At 43.6% G+C, this 24,189-nt stretch overlaps 2 protein-coding genes across 4 annotated transcripts; both read right to left on the bottom strand.

Annotated features, from left to right (window-relative positions):
* Positions 1-44: 44 nt before the first annotated feature.
* Positions 45-20,134, bottom strand: LOC307015786 (uncharacterized protein). Of its 3 annotated transcripts, none has more exons than XM_079644618.1 (23): positions 19,791-20,134; positions 18,547-19,217; positions 18,382-18,427; positions 17,898-17,989; positions 17,681-17,791; positions 16,881-17,532; positions 14,453-14,627; positions 5,950-6,019; positions 5,406-5,601; positions 5,022-5,223; positions 4,745-4,818; positions 4,197-4,476; positions 4,065-4,115; positions 3,922-3,975; positions 3,742-3,815; positions 3,559-3,630; positions 3,096-3,301; positions 2,816-2,912; positions 2,569-2,729; positions 2,304-2,407; positions 2,001-2,145; positions 982-1,108; positions 45-674 (listed from the first exon to the last, which is right to left on the bottom strand). In XM_079644618.1, exons 12-19 carry the CDS (start codon positions 4,371-4,373, stop codon positions 2,654-2,656), a joined length of 807 nt encoding a protein of 268 aa, XP_079500744.1. In that variant the 5' UTR covers positions 4,374-4,476; positions 4,745-4,818; positions 5,022-5,223; positions 5,406-5,601; positions 5,950-6,019; positions 14,453-14,627; positions 16,881-17,532; positions 17,681-17,791; positions 17,898-17,989; positions 18,382-18,427; positions 18,547-19,217; positions 19,791-20,134; the 3' UTR covers positions 45-674; positions 982-1,108; positions 2,001-2,145; positions 2,304-2,407; positions 2,569-2,653. The 3 variants fall into 3 exon arrangements, with proteins under 3 accessions (XP_079500744.1, XP_079500743.1, XP_079500745.1); XM_079644617.1 differs by having other exon boundaries at positions 2,525-2,729; XM_079644619.1 differs by lacking the exons at positions 16,881-17,532; positions 17,681-17,791; positions 17,898-17,989; ... (1 more) ...; positions 18,547-19,217; positions 19,791-20,134 and adding an exon at positions 14,931-15,747 and having other exon boundaries at positions 2,525-2,729.
* LOC307015785 (uncharacterized protein) lies at positions 11,190-13,320 on the bottom strand. The gene is made up of 2 exons (XM_079644616.1): positions 13,303-13,320; positions 11,190-13,108 (listed from the first exon to the last, which is right to left on the bottom strand). The coding sequence occupies exon 2, from the start codon at positions 13,048-13,050 to the stop codon at positions 11,716-11,718; it is 1,335 nt and encodes a 444-aa protein (XP_079500742.1). The 5' UTR covers positions 13,051-13,108; positions 13,303-13,320; the 3' UTR covers positions 11,190-11,715.
* Positions 20,135-24,189: the final 4,055 nt, after the last annotated feature.

A 24,189-nucleotide genomic window follows, 5' to 3' on the forward strand; every position in this document is an offset into this window, starting at 1 on the left:
AGTCATGATGCCGATTTCAGGATAGAGTAAAGTTACTTGGCACAACTGGTGACTGGGTTTTTATTCCATTAAATTGAAACAATTGACACAAAATACAGCTCAAAACTATAATGGTTCCCCAACTTCACCATTTGTTTCCAAAACATTTTGACTAGAACAGTATGTCACTTGAAAGTTTGACTGTATTCTCATCTTGAACAAATGAAAACCTTGTCAAATAAAGTCCAATAAAGACTGTCTAACCCTAACCAGAAAACATTGATTCTATGACTCTTATGAGCGGCTAAACTCCCTGCTACTCATAACAGCCTGTGATATGATGCTCAGGAACTCTGGATATGAGCCGAGGTGCCTTGTCGGAAAGGTAATGGAGTTGGAGCATGCATTCACTACGGGAAAGCATACCGTGTGTGTACCATAGCGCACGCTGCAATCATGGTCGAACTCAATTAAGATTTTAAACATCTCTCTCTCTGTTGAGGTGATGGGGACGTGTGCCTGCCCCGTAAGCCATTGAAGGAAGCAACCAACAGTGATCTTGGGTTTTTCCTTCATCTCCTCTTCATCTTTTGCCGCTTCACCTGTAGACTCTGTCTCTCTTGAGTCTCTTTCATCACTCTCTGTTATCTTCACAGGGGTCCCCCTCTCTTCAACCACAAAGCTCTTTTCTTCCTCTAAAAACAAGTTGAAAAGGAATACAAAGAAATGCATATATTCACCGAAGCAATGTCAATAAATATGGCTATTGTTTTTAAATTGTTTTTTTTATGTGGATATTTTGAAGAAGAAAACCTCATTAGCCAGTTCTGCTTTAGTTATCATTGTTTCATCGCAACCATCATGATGCAAAGTTGTGTTTAAACTGAGACATGTAAACATGAATAAAAAGGGTATGCAAAGCTGTCATTGAGTTGCCTGTCGTAATCGGGGGTAAAATTCAAGAACAAATACGTTTATAAAATGTCAGGGCAGTAGTATCACCTTCTTCTTCAATGTGTTAGATGAAGTCTTGTAAAAAGTTAACAATCTTCGATTCCCTCTGGCGTCGCAGCGAGCCCAGCTCGCTGAAGACTGGAGATATGGCTCCCATCAGGAATTCAGCATCCGGCTTGGAGAGAGGAAAAAACAAAATGATGTATGCTCAAAGTTGGATGAGGTTAACCCTTTAATTGCCAGACCAAGAAAAAAAACTATGGAAAAATTATTTGTTTGCATTTTTTTATCAAATGGGACACACATAGCACATTTAAAAAAAAAAGGTATCAATATTGATATAAAAAGTAATGTTAAGTGTTTTTCATAATTAAAAAAAAACGTGCTCATCTTACTGTAGATGCTGAATTGGCCTAACAGGAAACCACTGGCCTAACAGCAAATGTCTATATCCTGTGTTGGCCTAACTTGCTCATCTGTGTGCAACTTTGGGCTGTATGCCATGCATGAAAGCTGCTATATAAATTATTATCACTCTTTCACTCTGAGACTCATAAGGCAGTATAGATGTAGTAATAATGTAATATAAGATGTAGTAATATTACCATGAATCTATGTATTTACCATATTGTATTGGAAAACATCTCTGAAACTCTGAAAAAGTTATATTGCTAGTTTAGTTTGTTAAAACTTTTTTTGTGCATCAAGTTATCTAATTATGTTCAGTCAGTGCTCTGACATTAAAATATGTCAAATGATATGGTTACCTTACAAAAGTTGACCAAAAAGAGTGATTTCTTCAGCAGTGATTTTTTAGCATGCCAACTTTCTCAGTGGAAAGCTGAATGGCTTTCTGTTCTAACCACAGTGACATCTAGAGGTTGTTTTGGGCATAACATGTCAACCAAATGGTAGAGATGGCTGAATCAGGTAGAGTTAAACTTTTAAAACATTTTTTCAACAGGATATCAAGACACAAAATGTGCTCTACCAAATGGTGGCGCTGGCTGTTAAAGGGTTAAGGTTTGAAATTCAGTGGTAAAATCAGCTGGAGACATAATACTGACCTTTTCATGAAGGCCAGCGACGAACAGATCCCTGAAATGCTGTGGTTGTTGTACTATCATCTCACACAAGCCATACAGCTTCATGCCTGAGCATATCTGCTGCAGCATTGGTAGAGTGCGGACCGATGAGTGCAAGATAATTGCCCTATAATTCAGTAACAGATAACAGCAATAATATAAAATCATACATAACAAAGGGAAAGAGTGACTGCACACTCTATATGAAGTATGAGTGTAAAGGAATAATTGATTGGTTTTAAACATGGGTTGTTATGGGTTAAATCACTTCGCATATGTACATACTTTATTATGTCTTCCTTCCTCTCCCACGTTGCAGGACCACTGTACCCGCATGCTGTTATCCGATCCAGAAGGTCGTACATAGCTTCAGGTTCAGCTATCTCAACCTTTGCAATTAGAAAAACAGTATCACACAGTAGCTCATGGGAGCCTTAGCTTATTTTAAGAATTAGAAAATATTCACACTACAAAGAGGTGTGTGTGTCAACCATACTAAAACAAACCTCATGTTATATGAAGGAGTATCTGAGGAGAAGACAAATATGACCTCTTCCATAAGCTGGCTGACCTCTGGATCAGTCACATCTTCCTTGGAAATGGAATCTCTATCAATCTCCCCAGTGGATATGTATTCATAGCACCACTTTGAAAAAGTTAGGTGGAGGACCACCTTGTACTATACTGACTGCCATAATCTCTCCAGCTGTCCTGCATTAACAAAGTTTAATCAATGCATAGACATTAATAAATGAAATAAACATCGAAAAGACATTGCAGAACACAATTCTACATACTTGAAATGCTCTTTGTGGTAGTCGGTAATTGAGTACTTGGGGGTTTTCCCTGTACTCCCTCCCTGAAAAAACTTCCTTTCAACACCTGCCATCATTTCTATAATTGAAAGGAAAAGTGGATCAATACATTGATAATCTCAATTTGACCACTGTATATGTTAAAGAACAGCACGCGTCATGCAAAGCCCTTAACCTGTGCAAGCACAGAAATTGCATGCAACCAGAGAACCGCCACACACTGAGGAATATTTTCATTTATTATAAGTAGTTAAACATATACCTGTTAAGAATTCTTTCCTGAGAGCCCCATGGTCAATTCCAGACTCTCCAATGAAAGACACTCGGAGGTTTTTTTTGGGAGAAGACCTCTTCTGACGTCTCCACTGCCCTAAACCCCTTTCAAACATGTCCTCCCTAGTGACACTAACATTAAAGAGTGTCGTTGTGTCCACTCGTCCACTAAGTGTTTCGATGGCTTCAGCAAGACTTGAAGGAAACAATTAGAAGTTGATTAGACAACTGGATCCAAAACGTTTTCCTTTAAGAGACCCCTTTTGTATCATTGAGTAAACTGACGACCCCTGACTGATGTAAAGTGGCGTCTTTTAAATGATATTCAAGGCATAACAATAACAATGCAGGGCAACTGATGAACAGTACAATTAACACAAATAGTGAACACAATAACTGCAGGACGTTTTTGTTTAAAATAAGCAATTACAGGTACATTTTAAGCATATTACCTTTTCTCTCGCCCTGTCAGTTCTTCACTGGCATGTTCTTCCAAATCGATAATTTGTGTCGACTGCAATGTACTGATGAGGGAAAAAATATTTCAATGGGGCATACCTTAATCATGGTTTACAATATCTAACACTGCAAGAAAAAAGTATATAAAGAATGTGCATAATAGGAGAAAAAAAAACCTTTCTCTACAAGTGCTGGCATGTATTTCAACCAAATACTCAGGAAATAACTCTGAGCACAATGGACAGGCCACCTTTAAAAATACAGAAAAGCAGAGCAAATATTCAAGTGAATTACTGAGACGCAGAAACCTTCATCATCTGCAATAATGTAATTGATAAATAATGCCCTGATTTTACCTTAATATCGATTTTAGAACAGGAGGTCCTACACGGGAGCACACTTGGAGAAGCCTATAATAAAATGTAGAAAGACTGCCAATTAATGACACATACAATGAAAATTGTTTAGAAACAAACACCTACAATATTAGTGAGCTTACATTCCCAGGATTGCTTGTAGCTGGAGACTCATCTAAATCTGGGTCCAGATCCTGAAAATTGTAACCAGTTAAAAAAGCTGTCGATTCAGGATGATAAATGATCCTGCATAGTTATTTGTGGAATAACATTACCGGTTCCAGATCCATGCGGTCAGAACAGCTGCTTGGTTCACACTCTTGTGCATGTAAAGCCAACAGCTGGACAGGCATGCTTAGATGACACGTGGCACATCTGGCTTTTGGCATATTTTCGAACTCCTTCGATGAGTAGGGCAAGGGGGAGGTGTCCAAAGTGTCCTGGATGGGCATTATATAGAGACAGCCTTTTCCACCTAAAGCTTTGGCAAGGTAGGCCCCGTGTAACCCTCTGCCTCAGGTGCCAAAACACTTAATTTCCACTGACCTGATCCTCCTATGTGGGAATACAAACAAGTTGATGTTATTTAATGCACAGAATGTTCTAGGGGAGGCAGTTGATTTTAACAAGATGCACACTTGCAGTGTTAGGCTTTCTCATGGATTGCTAAAAACAAGAGGGTAGGTAAATATGCTAACCATCAAGGGCATTAATGAGCTATTATAAGAGCAGCTATTGTAGGAGAAGATAGAGGGTATAAATAGGATTTAACTGCAGAAATACTAGACCACAGTTGAATTTACTAAGGGAGATTGTATCTTACCAGCAGCTTTATGTTGGCCAGGCCCCTTCCAATGGTATCATTTTGGAATATGATTCCATAAGTATATATGATATCTATGTGGGAAGAGCAAAACAAGTGTGCAGTTAGAACTATAACCCTCCACACATGTCACCACTGTTGAAGCTGATTTGTGACCAGTAGTACTTCAGTGGATTGGGAAACTACAGTAATACATAAAAAATGTCCCCAAATTGGGATCAATAAAGTGCTTCTTATATTATCTTGACTCCTTCCCTTATTATTTGTTCTATCTTACCTGGGAGTGGTCAGCATTTTCGGGGATATTGAGAGTCCTCCTACCAAGTCCAGCCTGGAGAAGGACCATTTCATCCGATGACTTTGGTGTTCTTTCTGTGCTCTTATTGAGCAGAAAGAACTGGATTGGGGTTGACCTAACAGCCCTTCTTTTGGGAGATGGGGTATAACTTTTACCCGATTTGAATAGGCCGGGGAAAGCCCTGAGGAGTTGAAAACAATGTGTAAGAGACGCATTTAAGAAGCTGTTATACAATATATTCATTCTAAACAATCTGAAGAGCGTTAATTTCTATGAAAAAATACCCTGAATTATAGTCAATTGCCGAGTTATTACAATGGCAATTCAGTTCAGAATTATCTTTATTTCCTAACGGATCCAAACCTGGCCATATTTTGGTCCACTGTATTTCCTGCTGTAGAAGGAAAGCCAGGGGTCCTTTGTTGCTTCTGCCCCTGGACTGCCTGACGCTGCCTTGTCCCAGCCTGCTGCCTGTTGCCAAGAGCAGACTGCTGCTGTCCCTGTATAGTAGGCTGTCTGTTGCCCACCTCCACCTGCTCTCCCTGAACCTGTACTTCATCTGTGAACACAATTTAAAGATGTCTATGATTCCCTAGAATCTAAATAAACTGAGTACTAAATACATAAAGTAGTTAGAATATATAAAGGCTTCATTAATTAAACATTACCCAGATAGTCACAAGCTCTGAAAAATAAATAGAAGAAGAACAAGAAGAAGATGAGCCTTTAATTATCCCCCATGGGGAAATTCAGTTTTTCACTCTGGTTTTAATATAGGTTGGTAAAACTGTCACTGAAACACCTCGGCGTGCTTCCGCCGGCCAAGACTGCAGCTGTAATTTTTTGTAAACGACTGACCATTAGATGAATCTGTGAAGACAAGTGATCTCCCCCTAGTTTCACTTACGATTTTGAGAAGTTGGTTCAGCCAAGGCACTTCTCAGCAACTCAACGACACGCCTGGCAGCATTTTGTAACTGTTAAAATAGATAGCATTTTTCATTTTATCATTTATTTCAATCGGGACAATGCACATAAATGAACACTTTAGACAAATAACGCTTCAAGTGTAAATGGATCATGTCTTCCTATACTGTCTATTCTGTCTTGCTGTTTTTAAATTATTGTCTTGTTGTTGCGCACTGGCACTTTGAGTCGATGTAATTTCGCTGTACTTTTTACAATGACAAATAAAGTATCTATCTATCTATCTATCTATCTAAAACAGACACAAACAAGAAATAGTCAAATTGATTGTCACAATCACAGTGCAAAGACATGTCGTCTTGTTTATCCAGATCTGCTAACAGTTAACTTTAGCTAACTTTTATTATTGCGGGCAGACAGCTGTGTCACTTTCTTCTCATACCGTGGCTTGTAAATAATGCAATGTCAATATCAGTGATGCAAACACAGGTATGGTGAAAAAAGAGAGAACTATTCGAAGCAGGAAAAAAACAGCGTAATATACCATCTGACAAAGGCCTCTGCTATAATGCTTCAATTAACTGTTCTTTATAATATACTCAGATCAATAGAGACATATATGTTAAGTTATAAATCAAGGGTTTTTATTATTATTTACAGCAGGGGTGGGGAACCTTTTTCCTTTCAATTTTTACAACATCCTCCGAGGGCCGTACAAATTATTGAACTCAACCTCTGCTTAAAAAAAATAAAATCACAGCCAATTAATTTGGCCTTTCTTTCATGCTGTGCAAAGAAAAAGCAACCTCTTAATCCAGATATCTTACCATGACTCGCGCATGCATGCATGCATGTGCACGGTGTGGCATGACCACCAAAACAGAAAGATATGGACACAAGATGTGTGCAAATGTATTTAGTATCCTATCCATGTGAACATGATTTAAGTGGGGGGGACCTAACCTCCTCTAGGGGGGTCTGGGGGCATGCTCCCCCGGGAAGATTTTTTTTTTAAATATTGAAGTTAAAAGCATCAATCTGGTGCACTTTCAGAGCAACATGAGGAGATCTATGGATACATCTCTCAACACCCATTTGAAACAGAACTGTAAGCAGATTTTTCTTTTTGGATATTTTACAAATCACTTATTTTTAACAACTTTTTTGTTACTGTCATATAGTATTTTACACCTGTTTTTCATTTAGTCTCTAATGTCTAATTAATAATTATAATGATCATATCAAGGTGTGCCTTAACCTCACTGAGCTGAGGTTATTTGAGCCTCTCAGGAGAGAGCTCTCTTCCACCTGGTTGTAGAAAAGCTCTTTAAATTCGTTAGCATAGCTAGCTAACCAGAAGCAAATAACAACAAATCGCCACTGTGCTTACAACTAAAGACACAGCCACCAAACACTGCAGCATGTGTACGGCTCCTTATGGGTACTGCAATATTTGAAGAGCTGGAGCGGCGTTCCGGTGCTCTCCGTAAGCACGTCTAGTCTACACTTATGGCGGCAAATCTCTGTCGTAAATCGCGAGGGCATGTGAGATCCACGCGAGCACAAGTCAAGCAGCCGCGGACATATATTATTTTCGCGAGCACTTAAACGGCACTCGCGCGAGAGCAATATTGAAGCCTCAAACCTTAACCCTTTAACAGCCAGCGCCACCATTTGGTAGAGCACATTTTGTGTCTTGATATCCTGTTGAAAAAATGTTTTAAAAGTTTAACTCTACCTGATTCAGCCATCTCTACCATTTGGTTGACATGTTATGCCCAAAACAACCTCTAGATGTCACTGTGGTTAGAACAGAAAGCCATTCAGCTTTCCACTGAGAAAGTTGGCATGCTAAAAAATCAATGCTGAAGAAATCACTCTTTTTGGTCAACTTTTGTAAGGTAACCATATCATTTTTGACATATTTTAATGTCAGAGCACTGACTGAACATAATTAGATAACTTGATGCACAAAAAAAGTTTTAACAAACTAAACTAGCAATATAACTTTTTCAGAGTTTCAGAGATGTTTTCCAATACAATATGGTAAATAGATAGATTCATGGTAATATTACTACATCTTATATTACATTATTACTACATCTATACTGCCTTATGAGTCTCAGAGTGAAAGAGTGATAATAATTTATATAGCAGCTTTCATGCATGGCATACAGCCCAAAGTTGCACACAGATGAGCAAGTCAGGCCAACACAGGATATAGACATTTGCTGTTAGGCCAGTGGTTTCCTGTTAGGCCAATTCAGCATCTACAGTAAGATGAGCACGTTTTTTTTTTATTATGAAAAACACTTAACATTACTTTTTATATCAATATCAATACCTTTTTTTTTTTAAATGTGCTATGTGTGTCCCATTTGATAAAAAAATGCAAACAAATAATTTTTCCATCGTTTTTTTTCTTGGTCTGGAAATTAAAGGGTTAAGCTCATCCAACTTTGAGCATACATCATTTTGTTTTTTCCTCTCTCCAAGCCGGATGCTGAATTCCTGATGGGAGCCATATCTCCAGTCTTCAGCGAGCTGGGCTCGCTGCGACGCCAGAGGGAATCGAAGATTGTTAACTTTTTACAAGACTTCATCTAACACATTGAAGAAGAAGGTGATACTACTGCCCTGACATTTTATAAACGTATTTGTTCTTGAATTTTACCCCCGATTACGACAGGCAACTCAATGACAGCTTTGCATACCCTTTTTATTCATGTTTACATGTCTCAGTTTAAACACAACTTTGCATCATGATGGTTGCGATGAAACAATGATAACTAAAGCAGAACTGGCTAATGAGGTTTTCTTCTTCAAAATATCCACATAAAAAAAACAATTTAAAAACAATAGCCATATTTATTGACATTGCTTAGGTGAATATATGCATTTCTTTGTATTCATTTTCAACTTGTTTTTAGAGGAAGAAAAGAGCTTTGTGGTTGAAGAGAGGGGGACCCCTGTGAAGATAACAGAGAGTGATGAAAGAGACTCAAGAGAGACAGAGTCTACAGGTGAAGCGGCAAAAGATGAAGAGGAGATGAAGGAAAAACCCAAGATCACTGTTGGTTGCTTCCTTCAATGGCTTACGGGGCAGGCACACGTCCCCATCACCTCAACAGAGAGAGAGATGTTTAAAATCTTAATTGAGTTCGACCATGATTGCAGCGTGCGCTATGGTACACACACGGTATGCTTTCCCGTAGTGAATGCATGCTCCAACTCCATTACCTTTCCGACAAGGCACCTCGGCTCATATCCAGAGTTCCTGAGCATCATATCACAGGCTGTTATGAGTAGCAGGGAGTTTAGCCGCTCATAAGAGTCATAGAATCAATGTTTTCTGGTTAGGGTTAGACCAGGGGTCTCAGACTCAAATTACCTGGGGGCCGCTGGACGTAGAGTCTGGGCAAGTCTGGGCCGCTTCAAGTATTCCGCAAAACATTTATTAAAAAATACAACATTAACAGTTCTTCAACATCTTCTTAACATGAACTGTTCTTCACAATATAACTATGTACAGTTGCTCTTTCTTGCCTACTCCTTGCTGGTAGAGACCTGGCAGCGCTTCCTCTCACACAGCTGAGCCACATTTGGTTTGAGGGAGGAAGCAGTTGAAACCCTCAGTATGGCTTGAAGATGTGCATCAGTAAGTCTGGACCTGTACTTTGACTTATTGAAGTTCATGGTGGAGAAGAGCTGTTCACACATATATGTGCTCCCAAAAAGGCACATGGTCCGCTTGAACATCCTGGAAATCTCAGGGAAGGAGGGGGGCAATTCTCTCATGAACTGTCCAAGCTTGTCTGCTTTCCCATTCACTTCCCTGAACATGGCTTTGAGCTCATAATTGCACTGCAGGTCGATGAGCTCCATTTGAAGCACACCAGGGGCATTTTCCACATCAAAGGAGAAGGGGTCTGCAAACATTTGGAAAGTGGCTCTGTGTGTCTTGAAGTCTGCAAACCGCTGATCGAATTCCTCCTGTGGCTTCACAATGGCATCAATATACTTCTCACCACTGAATGCTGTGCCCCTGTCCATGAGAGCCTTGCATGCTGGGAAATGTCAGAGGTTTTTCTGAGGGAGCTGGGCTTTCCATAACATCAGTTTTGTAGAGAATGCTCTGACATTGTCATATGCTGCACTAACAAGCTGGCCCTGGCCCTGTAACTTCTTATTCAGAGCATTCAGCTCCTGCGTGATGTCAACAAGAAAAGCTAAGTCCATGAGCCATTTGGGATCACTCAGCTCGGGAACAGCCATCCCACCCTTCTCCAGCATGAATACTTTCAGTTCTGTTCTCAACTCAAAAAACCTCTTCAGGACGTTTCCCCTGCTGAGCCAACGTACCTCTGTGAAGTAGAGCACATCCTCATATTCTGACTCAATTTCCTCCAAAAAAGCACGGAACTGGCGGTGCTTTAAGCCCCTGGATCTGATATGGTTGATGCATTTCACAACGACAGACATCACATTGTCAAACTTCAAGCATTTGCTGCAAAGGGCCTGCTGATGGATAATGCAGTGCAGAGCAATAGCCTCCTCCACACCCTCCTCCTCCAGTTTTCTTTGAACAAGTGCCACGAGCCCGTTTTTTCTCCCTGTCATTGATGGCGCTCCGTCCGTCGTAATTCCAACAAACCTCTTCCATGGCAGACCGATATCCGCAATGGCATCACACAGTTGCTGAAATATCTCCTGAGCGGTGGTCTGGCCATGCATTGGTTTCACTGTAAGCAACTCCTCTGTCACTTCAAAATTGTCATCAACACCACGGACATACATTGCAAGCTGAGCGGTGTCAGTGATGTCTGTGCTCTCATCAAGAGCCACAGAGTATTCACGGAAAAGTTTGGCTTTGTCGCACAGCTGATCATATATGTCGCTTGATAAGTCAGAAATGCGCTCTGCCACTGTGTTAGCTGACAGGCTGATGTTGAACTGACCCTTCTTTTCCGGACAGACTATACTTGCAGCCTGCAACGTGCATTTTTTTACAAACTCGCCTTCCGTAAACGGCTTTCCCGCCCTAGCAATCATCTCACTCACCACATAGCTAGCTTCGACTGCTAAATCAGCCTCATTGCTTTCTTTCTTGAAGAGATTTTGTTGCTTCCATAGAATTCTTTTTAGCTCTGTGACTTTTTTCTCTCTCATCTCCCAGGTATTTTGTCACGGTTTGTGAAACAAGCAGGACCCAAATGCAGATACAAACTGCAACTTCCTTTATTTCAAGGCTATGATATATGTGTACAATGACAAACAGAACACTCACCGCAGAACTAGTCCTGGAACAAGACGAACCGACCAAGACAGACAGACAACCCAGAACTTAAATACACACCAGACTCAATCACACAATAAGACACAGGTGAGGAGGGAGGAGAAAACACAGGGGCCCAGGTGAACATAATCAGACAATTAGACACACCAGGGAAACTAATGACAAGAGGAAAACACACGGAAAAGGACCAGACAATAACCCAGAGGAAAACATGACATGGAAAACAGCAAAAACACCCAAACCTACAAAACTATAAACGTGACATAACATGAGAATCGTGACATAACCCCCCCCCCCTCAAGGGACGGATTCCAGACGTCCCAAAAAAACAAAAATCCAGCAGGGTGGGTGGAGGGGGTCTGGAGGACGGGTCTCGGGCGGACGGCCCGGGGACAAGGCAGAGTTCAAAAAAGGGGAATTCGGGCGGACGGCCCGGGGGCAAGGCAGAGTTCAAAAGGGGAATTCGGGCGGACGGCCCGGGGGCAAGGCAGAGTCCATGGAGGGAATCTCGGGCGGATGGCCCGGGGGCAAGGCAGAGTCCGAGGAGGGGTGAAGACCAGACAGCTCCGGAGGCCGGTCAGGAGCCGGTGTCGGCAAGATCCCCCATGGAAGAGGACACAGGACCGGCAGGACCCCCGGCAGGAGAGCAGTCGGCGGAATCCCCAACGCGACAGGACATGGAGTTGGCAGGACCCCCAGCGGAAGAGTAGTCGGCGGGACCTCCAAAGTGGCAAGACATGGAGTTGGCAGGACCCCCGGCAGAAGAGCAGTCTGCGGGACCTCCAACGGCTCAGGACATGGGGTTGGCAGGACCCCCGGCAGAAGAGTAGTCTGCAGGACCTCCAACGGGACACGACATGGAGTTGGCAGGCCCCCCGGCAGAAGAGTAGTCTGCGGGACCTCCAACGGCACAGGACATGGGGTTGGCAGAACCCCCGGCAGAAGAGCAGTCTGCGGGACCTCCAACGGCTCAGGACATGGGGTTGGCAGGACCCCCGGCAGAAGAGTAGTCTGCTGGACCTCCAACGTGACAAGACATGGAGTTGGCGTCGGACGGACAGCCATCAGGACACGGGGAGCTGGCGTCGGACGCACAGCCAACCGGAGACGAGGTGCTGGAGTCGGCCGGTACGCCGACAGGACTCGGGGAGCTGGCGTCGGACGGACAGCCAACTGGAGACGAGGTGCTGGAGTCGGCCGGTACGCCGACAGGACTCGGGGAGCTGGCGTCGGACAGACAGCCAACCGGAGACGAGGTGCTGGAGTCGGCCGGTACGCCGACAGGACTCGAGGAGCTGGCGTCGGCCGATGAGTCAGTAGGTGACGAGGAGCCGGAGTCGGGACCATGGTTACTGGAGCCGGCACTGAAGCCGGGACCATGGCTGTAAGGTCCGGTTCTGGAGCTGGAAACATGGCTGTAAGGTCCGGTTCTGGAGCCGGAAACATGGCTGTAAGGTCCGGTTCTGGAGCCGGAACCATGGCTCTTGGGGCTTGAGCTGCCTGCTTGGCCTTGCGACTCCTCCTCTTAGCAGCCGCCTGAATACTCCGTGGACCTCCATAAGCCAGACGAGTTCCAGAATATGACTCCTGCACAGGAGCAGGAACTGGGGCAGAAGCACGGGCTGACTGCAGACGGAAACCACCGAGGCGTATGGTGCCAGGTTGGGAATTGGGAGGCCGGGAGCTAGCATGCCTGGGGCTAGCAGGCCGGGAATCACACACAGGGAGGATCTTTGAAATCCAGCCAGGTAAGAACTTCACCATACCTGGTTTCTCCCTAGCCATCTGGCGCGCCTCCGACAATACAGCCTCCCGCTGCTGAACTCCGGGTGCTCTCTTCCATCTATCCGAGCAGTTAGCCAAAAAAAAGGAAACATTTAATAATTCCGACTCGAACGGATCTGCTGGGCCCATTTTTTGGTCGGTTCGTACTGTCACGGTTTGTGAAACAAGCATGACCCAAATGCAGATACAAACTGAAACTTCCTTTATTTCAAGGCTATGATATATGTGTACAATGACAAACAGAACACTCACCGCAGAACTAGTCCTGGAACAAGACGAACCGACCAAGACAGACAGACAACCCAGAACTTAAATACACACCAGACTCAATCACACAATAAGACACAGGTGAGGAGGGAGGAGAAAACACAGGGGCCCAGGTGTACATAATCAGACAATTAGACACACCAGGGAAACGAATGACAAGAGGAAAACACAGGGAAAAGGACCAGACAATAACCCAGAGGAAAACATGACATGGAAAACAGCAAAAACACCCAAACCTACAAAACTATAAACGTGACATAACATGAGAATCGTGACATATTTTGCATACTCTGTATGTTTAGTTGAGTAGTGACGTTTGACGTTATACTCCTTGTATACAGCGATTTTCTCTGTGTAAATAAGACACGTTGCATTTCCCCTGTACTCAACAAAAAAATATTCAGTCTCCCACTTCTCCTGAAATGTTCTGTGGTCATCATCGATTTTTCTTTTCCCTGAAAGTTTTGATGAAGACATGGCGATATATTTTGCTTCCACTCTGTCACTTTTGGATCACTCTGGATTGATTCCGCTGCGCGCATTTGATTGACGGGTGGCGGAGTTCCCTCGGAGGGGGGAGGGGCGAGGGAACTCCGCGCAGCAGTTCCCTGCCAGCAGCAGCAGCAGCAGCGGGAAAAATTAAATTGAAATATAAAGCGCAAACGTAAACGCGCGGGCCAGATTAACACTATTACATGAGATCAACAAAGGGGCCATGAGAAACTGTCTCGCGGGCCACGTCTGGCCCGCGGGCCTGGAGTCTGAGACACCTGGGTTAGACAGTCTTTATTGGACTTTATTTGACAAGGTTTTCATTTGTTCAAGATGAGAATACAGTCAAACTTTCAAGTGACATACTGTTCTAGTCAAAATGTTTTGGAAACAAATGGTGAAGTTGGGGAACCATTATAGTTTTGAGCTGTATTTTGTGTCAATTGTTTCAATTTAATGGAATAAAAACCCAGTCACCAGTTGTGCCAAGTAACTTTACTCTATCCTGAAATCGGCATCATGACTTATTTTACTCTTGGTACTTAAGTAACACTTTGAACACAGGAATTTTACTTTGACCTCATCTGTGTCATTTAAGGGAGCTGTATTTCTTAAGAGCCACATCTTTCAGCTACATACTCACGGCAGAGTAAGTACAGTTCCTTGACCGGAGTGTTTGGGTCAATTTGCTGAAATACTGATTGAAGTTCAGTTGTGTCTTCTGGACTCAAAGGGCAGTCGAATTCGGGGACGACAATCCCTGCATCCTCTTCTTCTCCATCGTGGTCAGCAGCAATTTCCCAGTCAACATCTGGCTCCTAATAACAATAACAGAGGTTTTGAACACTTTGGTGAAATAAATGTCTTATAAACAATGTGGAACAATGACATCAAGTAATAGTTTGTGTTATTTTTGCAGTTAAAATAACACAAACTGTGCCCAGAAAATGGTCATGCCAAGAGTAGGGAAAGAAAGTAATCTTTTGACAATGTATATTACACAAAGTAAATGGTAAGTAATTACTATTGTGGGATTGCCCACAGTACTGAGTATGTAAGTCGCTTTGGATAAAAGCGTCTAACAAGTGACATGTAATGTAATACTGAAACGAGATCAATACCTCTGGGCTCTCCGGCTGATCAATGTTTGTCTGCATCAGTCCAAGTTGCCATAACTTAGACCAGAGGTGCCCAGTACGTCGACCGCGGTCGACCGCGGTCGACCGCGGGGGCAATGCTGGTAGATCGCGAGTCATTCATAAAAATAAAAAAATCCAGCTCCGTTAAAATAGACAAAACAGCTTTTGAGTCCTCCTCCCTTGGCCTCCCTGCCACTTAATTCAGGAGTTTACTTGATTGACAGAAAAAACGACCTATTGCTTTCCAGTCTGTTAACCCAGAATGCAAAGCGATACAAAATCAGTCAAGTGCCGGGAGAGACAAACAACAAAATGAGTGCAGGAACGAGCAAAAAGCTAAAGACATACCACTTCCACACAGAATGGGAGGGAGAATCTTTTTTTGTGATGTCACATTCAAAGGTTATTTGCCTTATTTGTAAAGCAAGCGTCGCTCTGCCAAAGAAAGGTAACGTGGAGAGGCATTATCGGAGTGTTCACAAGGCATATGACAGCGACTTCCCTCCGAGTAGCGAGTTGAGAAAGAGAAAGGTCATGTATTATTGCTACACAAACATTATCTCTTTGTCTTAGTGTCGCCAACTCGTTTCTAACATGCAAAAAGACAAACAAATGCGTCTATGGTCGTGTATTTTCTATCTTTCCAATCCAGAAGAGATCTCTCTCTCCCCCGTCTGTTTGCAAGGGGGCGGGGCAGTTTACACACACGCAGCTGCTACATGCAGCAACACACGGAGGAGATGGTGGAGAGAAGCGCTCCAAGGTGTGGTTACATGTTACCCGTCTTGAGGTGGACAATGCTCGTCACCAAAACTGTTTAGCATGTAAGGGCGGTAACACGAGCAATTTGTCTAAACATTTAGCAAAAGTGCACCACATTCAGACGGAGGAATGCCCGGGTTCGACTGTCTTTCTCGTAGCTCTGTAGCCCCATCCACGAGTAACGTTTCCACGTCAGGTGTTATGTATGCTAGCAGCAACACACGGAGTTAACTACATTATACAAACATGGGTTAATGATTAGAGGTAACTGAGTTATTTATTTTGTTAAAGTTTCAGCTATTCTGTTTACAGTTCTGTCATCACATTATTTAATACGATTTGTTAAAACATTGTTGTTTCTTTTGATGTGAAATATTATTTATTTAATTCAAATAAAAAGCAATGTTAATTTTGTTCACAATTTGTTCAGTTAATTTAATAATATATGTATTTTTGAATCAGGTATTCATCTTTATTGTCTTCATTGTTAGTTTCCACATGCCTAAAACAACCTCAAACTAAATCTAAAAGTTGATGGCTAAATAAGAGCGTTTGAGAAATTGTGCAAAGCACACAGCAGTAGTCCGAATAGTCGATTGATCGTTTCATTAATCTATAGATTAATCGATAATCAAATTAGTCGTTTGTTGCAGCCCTATTGTAGTTATCCCATGTAAAAATAAAACGTGTTATTCAGCAACCCTTGCAATTTGGGATTTTATTTTTGGTTGGTAGACCTCGGTTAGCTGGTCATTTCAAAAGTAGCTCACCAGCCAAAAAAGTGTGGGCAACCCTGACTTAGACCCTACAGAAAAACGCGGGCAAAAATCCTTGATTATGTGGGCTAAATTCCTTGATTATGCGGGCTAAAATCCTTGATTATGCGATTAAACATGCGGGGTTTTTATGTGATTTTATGCGGTGAAATTGCGGGAAGTTGCGAAATATGCTAAATATGCGGGGGAAAAGAATAACAATGTTAAGCCCCTTTACTATTCAATTAAACACATTCAATGTTTATTTATTGTAAAAGCAATTGGGCTATTTTAATCTCACACCCCCCCCCCCCCCCCCCCCCACACACACACACACACACACACTTCTCCGCCTCATTCTGTTTTCATTTACTCATTCATTATCTGACCAGCTTCAATCTTGTAGGCTACTCACTTCGTTTCTTGTAGCCCTCGAAAGGGTTTTGGAGGTTGATCCCTCGGTGAATGCGAGTTGAATGGCTTTCTTGTCCGCAGCAGCAGAAAGCATTTTCGAATGTTTGAATGAATCAAAGTGGGTCGTCACTGTCGATTTTCTCTTATGCTCCAACACACAGTTGCACGGGGTGCAGAATAGTTTCCCCCCACTTTTTGCCCGGTCTTTAGTAGAAATGTTCATTGGTAAATGAGCTCTATACAGTGTTGTTTACATTCTGTGATGCGCGAGCTGATGACGTCACGTCAAGACGAGTTAACTTTTTTTTCTTCTCAACTTTGTGTGGAAAAATGCGGGGATTATGCGGCCTTTTAAAAATCTGCGCCATTTTGCTGATTATGCGGTAAATTCTGCGATCGCAGAATCGTGTTTTTCTGGAGGGTCTAATAACTGCTCTGGACATTGGTTCCGTTCAGTGCTGAGTGGATGATGGTTCCAGCCTTCTGTAAAAATCCCCAAGTCCATCTGAAGTCGGGGAAGAATGATGTAGTGCACACAGAAGAGGTCGTCTGTTGATGAGATGTCGAGCAGACCATCCTCTTCGAGGGAAAGCAGTATCGCAGAGTACTTGTTGATGACAATGACTCGTACATCACGCCAAAGACGCTCAATCCTATGGATGAAAATACATGGTTTAGGGAAAACCAGTTCAAGTGATCTATTTTCATGCTGGCCTAGCATGGGTTAAGTGCAAGGTGCTTGGTCTACACATCAGATAAGTTCACCTCACTAATTGAGTTACTAAAGATGCTGCAATTTACCTCTGGTTATGAAGACTTTTACCAGAGATGAAGCTTCCACGGTCGGTGCCGCGAACCGAAAACATGAATCTCGCGATCTGTACGTTTTCTACTCCTTGGTCTCCTCTGACCCTGAAATGTACACAGTTCACCAAAGGACTGTCAAAGAAAATACTCATCCAAAAGTGTCACAGTATTGATCTATTTCTCCAAAGAGTGCTTTTTTCTGTGAATTCACCTTAAAGGCACTCCATGTCTTTGTGTTGCCTCTAAGAAGAAGCCATAGGCTGTTGACGCAAGGTTGTTGGTCGAAGCACCCAAGTACATTACCTGCAGAAAAGCAGAGAATATTTAAGAATAGGGCAATTACACACAATAACTACGAAGCATTCTGTTAAACTGTGTATTGTAGGGAAAAAAAGGCAGAGATTAAAGAATTCCTGTTGCAATAGAAATAAGCAAACAATACTGACATACAGTATACTGACTCATAATACTTGTGCAGCAAAAATAGGCAATGCACAAAATCTCCTTTATATCTACTTTGACTTTGCTGCTTCCTTTTTAGTCCATACACTTTCTCCATTTGGACCAAATTCCTTAAGCAAAGCCAGGACACAGCGTTGGGACCTCTTTTGTGGTTTTAAGTAGCTAGTCGTAAACTCGTACAAAAAATACATGTTTGTTTAATGTGTGTCTACTGAAGTGAAATGCAGTCTTACCTTTCTCGAATACCCGTCCACTCCACCAAATAAGACAATGTTATAACTGGAAAACCAAAGAACAAACTGTTATAGCACTCTGGAATTGAAACACTGATTCTCCAAAACTGGGACATTACAAAGAGATTATTTCTTAATTACTTAGCGAAATATAAATACCACTACCGTATCAATTTGTGGTTGGTATCCACGTGCACAAGCGACAGAGGCCCTCACACTGAATATGTTCTCCTCACAACACAGCCCAGACTAGCCAGTCTGGAGAGGATGCCTATGGGATCCACTCGATGCATTGAGGCAACCCTTCTTGTCCATTGTACACGTAGACCAATGGATAACAACCGTCCTTTGACCATTCGGTATCCAGCAGTGGGCATGTCATTCTTGATGGATATGACCACGTTATCCAACTCCTCATCACTGATGGAGCTATACATTTCTGAAACAGATAAGCCAAACTCTCTCATCCTTCTAAAGACTGTGCTGGAAGAAACACCTAGCAGCTTAGCAATGCAAGGCACCGATAGGTTTGTCCCCAACATCTCAACCAACTGCTGCCTCTCAATTTCAAACTTAGGAGGTCCTCTTCGACCAATAACTGATCCCACTGCTGTATTTGAGGCTTCTGAATCTAAATATTGCCTAAGTAGTCCAAACAGCTCTTGAAGAGCTTGGATTATTCCTTGCGGTATGTCAACATGTCTCGAAAGTGCTTGCAGGAGGTACAGCTCCTGGCGACATGCAAACTCCAGCAAATCCAGGTCAAGTGGTGCTCGAATGAGTGCAAGCTCAAACTTCGACAGGAGTCTCTCCAGGATCTGCCGTTTCAGAATATGCTGTGAAGAAAAATAAAGTATTAAATAGTATTTAATTATATTTTTAAGAAATGTGGTAAATCTTTATTGAAACAATTATGTCAAATACAGAATAAGGCACATAAACATCATCATAAACATTCCAAAAAATAAGCTGAGGGCATTTGAACAGAAAAAAAAGAGTTCATTCAGAAATGAAAGTGCCAAGAAACTTCTTGGGCTTTTTTACATTTGCATCATTTTATACTTTTTTTGTATAGTATTATTTATTTGAGAAAGGCAATAAAAACTGGGGACATTTTGAAAAAGCGACATTTTTGAATAAAATATTTTGCTAAAGTAATCAAAATTATTAATTCCAAATTCTGTTTTTGAAAGCTACATTTTATATTATCATATGTCAAGACCGAAAAGTTAATTGGTTCTTATCTTTATAATAGAATTGTTTGAATACTTTTGAAAAATATGTATAAAAATGTATTATCTAAAAAACTCAATCCATTTATAAGTAAGGACGGCTGTTGTGGAATAACCACAGAATACAGAAGCATGCCTTTTATTAAAAATAATCATTAGTAAAGTAAAGTAACTTACGTGAGACGTTTCCACAGCCATATTTCATCACGTTGGAGGTTGGAGGGACTTCCTGGTTTAGGTTTAAATCCAGACAACGGCCAATCATAAAAGAGGAGGGGTGTAACCAATTAGATTTGGCGTTACTGGGACACGGTACGCCCACTTGCTAACATTTCTCCGCGCGCGAGAGCAGGCCAGAGTTTCACGAGCAGAAGAGCAGGAATTGCTCGCGAGAGCGCAGGAGACAAAGGAGAGCTCATGTAGGTGCTGCACATGCTCAAGGCATGTTTCTCCCCTGCAGGCTTCAATATTGCTCTCGCGCGAGTGCCGCTTTAGTGCTCGCGAAAATAATATATGTCCGCGGCTGCTTGACTTGTTCTCGCGTGGATCTCATATGCCCTCGCGATTTATGACAGAGATTTGCCGCCATACCAGTGCTTCGAAGCTTGCTTCAAATCACGTGACATATGACGTCCGAAGCAGCAACTGCTTCAAATCACGTGACATATGACGTCCGAAGCAGAAACTGCTTCATTTCCTGAATGAATCAACTCACTGGTTCACCGTCCAATCAGGTGATTCAATGCACTGCCTCGTCTCGATTCTGACAGGTGACAGGTTGAAACAGTTTCGAATTTGAGTGCTTCAACACTTTATAACTGCTCTAAACAATGCGCAATTTGTGGGTAGTTGTTGTTGGTATTGCATTTGTATTGGATAATTATAGAGCAAGCCAGAAAGAAAAATAGGTTGTTGTGAACAAAAAGACAATTATGAGTATTAAAACAAAGTTCAGTAGTTTAAAGAATAGATAGCCCAGTGGATAGAGCCGGCGGCCCGCATGCGGAGACGTCCTCCCCTGGAATGGATGAACTTGAAATCATTGCCCGCTTTTCAATTTTTATAATATAACTGATAAAAATTACCTCAATAAAGATATTTGAGTGTTCCCCATCCCACATAATCACCCCCTGCCATAATTACACAAGCACACCCAACCAATGCCACATTTTCCAGCACTCTCTTCTCAATAACCCAATTATCAATCTTTAATTGCAAATAGCACATGATATTCAGTTTTAGAGAGTGTGTGTGTGTGTGTGTGTGTGTGTGTGTGTGTGTGTGTGTGTGTGTGTGTGTGTGTGTGTGTGTGTGTGCGCATCAAATATGTTTCAAAGCAATGATACGTTAAACCCACTGCAGCCTTGCACTTCGCCAGGAGAGGTCGCTGTTACTGAAGCTTCGAGAAATGAACCTATTTCCGATACAATTGTCGTGGTTCGATGCTTAATTCAAAGCTTCATTTGCCCATCACTAGTGTTCACCCCTCTCTGTACAGGTTCACCGCTCTCCTCTGACTGAAGACTGGCTCATTTTATAGAGGTTCTTCAGAGGATTTGATTGGGAGAAACCATTCACAAGTACACTAAATAAATACACGTGTCATTATCACTATTACAAAGAGGATCCATAATATCATTTACATAGCATTATTAGTTATTTGTAGCCATCTGTTAATTGGACCCAAGAACAACATTATAACTGCCCAGAATAAATATAAATACATTCCCAACTAAAACAGAAACCCCTAAACCTATCTCGCCACTTGGTTCTTCCCGGAACCTTCTTTGGTCAGTGTTTGTTCCACCCCTAGGACCTTTTGGCCGAACACACTGTAGCGGACACAGGACGAAACAGCATGGGTAAGCGATGGACGTAAACTTTAAACAGTGTTCACTTATACATTTAAAGCAACTTTAACGTCATGATATATACACGCTCAAACATATTATTTGCACACAATTATTAATCTCAACCGCTGTCATTCTTACACAATCATAAACACTTTCGGCGCTCTCGCCAACTCCCCTCTCTTCAGGTGGAGCCAAGGACCCGACCAGCATCTGCCAGACAACATTCCAATTAATACGGTTTAATCATTTAATAAATACTACATCAATAACTAGTGCAAACTGTTCACTACTAAAGTGCTGGGTGACATTATTTCTGTTCAAAGGGAAGTTGTTTCATAAAGTGCAAACCCACATGTGCAATATTACAAGGCCCCAAAGCCGCCAGTCCATAGTAACAAAGTTACCTTCGTTACACTGTTCAAAGTTGATATTTTGTTCCTTAAAATATTAAATCTTTAAAAACATGCTGGTGTGGAGCCGATGAATGGGAGTCGGAGGCCGTGTGTTCAGTATGGAACTCCACACTTTATTTTCCATTTGTTACAGAAAAGTAGGAACATCTGCTACCTGCTACTGTCAAGCTAGAATGAATACAACAACACAGTACACTCTCTAACAGGTCCGTGGTGCAACACACAATATATACAACAGAGAATTATGTCCCATAATGCTCCACCACACAAGCCCCCCAAGAATTCACCCATACACAAAGTCTGTGCGGCGGGGGGAAACGACAGGCCGACCACCACGACTCCGGAGAACGGGAGCCGGGGAGGCGACCCCTACAGGGGCGGCCTCCGGGAGAGGTGGGACCGGAAACCGCATGCCCGAATTCGGTGACAGGGGTCAAGGCCGGGGGGCGGCCCAATCGCGGAGGCCGTGCCAGCACCACCGGCTGGTCCAAGTCCAGGTGAGCAGCCTTCACCCGGTCCACCGAGACGTGCTCGGCCTTTCCACCCAGGTCGACCACCAAGTACTTGCCCCTGTGTTCCAAGACCCGGAAAGGCCCATCGTAAGGGGGCTGCAGGGGGCCTCTGTGAGCGTTGTGCCAGATGAACACGTGTTCCGCCGAATCTCCACTGGAACTCGGGACACTTGAGTGCCGTGCTGAACAGTGGGGATCGGAGCAAAGGCCTTAGCGGCGTCCTGCAGGAAAGCCCGCTCGGCCGTCGCCAACCAGGGGGCCGATGCGTTGGGGAGGAAATCCCCTGGAACCCTCAGCGGCTGACCGTAGACCATCTCAGCCGTGGAGCACTGCAGATCCTCCTTGGGCGCGGTCCTCAGGCCCAGCATCGCCTAAGGCAGCTTGTCGACCCAATTACCGTCCGTAATGGACGATGGAAATGCTCGCAGAGGCTGTTAGCCTGAGGGTGATAAGCGGTTGTCCGGTGAAGCTTAACCCCCTTGCCACGGCGTTCCAGAGCTTGGACGTGAACTGCGAACCACAGTCTGAGGAAATGTCTGAAGGGGTGCCGAAACGACACACCCATGTCGTAATGAAGGCCCGGGCTATGTCAGCCGCCGTTGTCGACGTGAGAGGGACCGCCTCCGGCCAACGGGTCGTCCTGTCTACCATAGTAAGGAGGTAGGAAAAGCCCTGAGAGGAGGGTAATGGACCAACCAGATCGATGTTGACGTGGTCAAACTCAGGCACCAGGAAACGCTCCAGGGGGGCCTTCGTGTGGCGGTGCACCTTAGCACGCTGGCAAGCCACGCACTTGCCGGCCCAAGCCCTCACGTCCTTTTTGAGCCCCCCCCAGACGAATTTCGCAACCACCATCCGCACTGAAGGCTTCACGCCGGGATGTGACAGGTCGTGCACCACCTCGAACATGGAGCGCCTCCAGCTGGTGGGAACGACTGGACGCGGCTGGCCCATGGAGACGTCACACAGGAGAGTATTGCCCGCATCGCCAAAAACCACATCCTCCAGGCGCAGCCCCACGTCAGCCCCCTTCAGGATCTGGACGCTGGGGTCTGTGACCAGGTCCGCCGCCATGCGGGTGTAGTCGAGGCCCAACTGGACGGCCCCGATGACGACCCTGGAGAGGCAATCTGCGACCAGGTTTGACTTGCCAGCGCGGATGTCTGTGGTGAACTCTGAGATGTAAGAAAGCTGTCGTTGCTTGCGAGCAGACCAAGGCTCCGCCACCTTGGACAAAGCACTGTACCTGCGTTCCCTGGGCTTCAGCTGGCGGCTGAAGAAGGCGAGTGGTTGCCAGGCGTCCTCCACCCACTGCTAATGCACCGCACCGACGGCGTATGGAGATGGGGGCCATGGATGACGGATGCACTAACAGGGCCAGCGCGGTCTTGAACTCCTTAAAGGCAACCTCAGCCTCCGCCATCCAGTCGATCTCCTGGATGGGGGCCTTACCCTTCAATGCCCCATACAGCGGCCGTATAATGTGGGCGGCCCGGGCGATGAAACTGTGGTAGAAGGTCACCATCCCCAGGAACTCACGGAGCGACAGCCTCAACCTTCGCCGGCAGGGGTGCTGCCCCGCCTTCGGTGACGCGGTGCCCCAGGAAGTCAATGTCAAACACCCCGAACAGACACTGTGAATTGTGTCCCATAATGTTCCACCACACTGTTTGCCATTTTTAAAGTTTGTTGGATGAAATAAAAAAGAGTAATAATCATTAGTGGCCTGACTGGCCCTCCTAATTTTGTTTAAAAGTCAATGATGATCATTGTGAAGGGGTGTCCATCCCATATCAAT

This window comes from Notothenia rossii (genome assembly GCF_949606895.1).
Source record: "Notothenia rossii genome assembly, chromosome: 8".
NCBI lineage: Eukaryota > Metazoa > Chordata > Actinopteri > Perciformes > Nototheniidae > Notothenia > Notothenia rossii.

Coding starts and splice junctions, on each gene's coding strand:
- LOC307015786 (XM_079644618.1), bottom strand. CDS start 4,373: ATGCCCATCCAGGACACTTTGGACACCTCCCCCTTGCCCTACTCATCG. Junction 3,816..3,921: donor GTTCTAAAATCGATATTAAG/GTAAAATCAGGG, acceptor GTATTTTTAAAG/GTGGCCTGTCCATTGTGCTC. Junction 3,631..3,741: donor GCCAGCACTTGTAGAGAAAG/GTTTTTTTTTCT, acceptor TTCCCTCATCAG/TACATTGCAGTCGACACAAA.
- LOC307015785 (XM_079644616.1), bottom strand. CDS start 13,050: ATGGCTAGGGAGAAACCAGGTATGGTGAAGTTCTTACCTGGCTGGATT.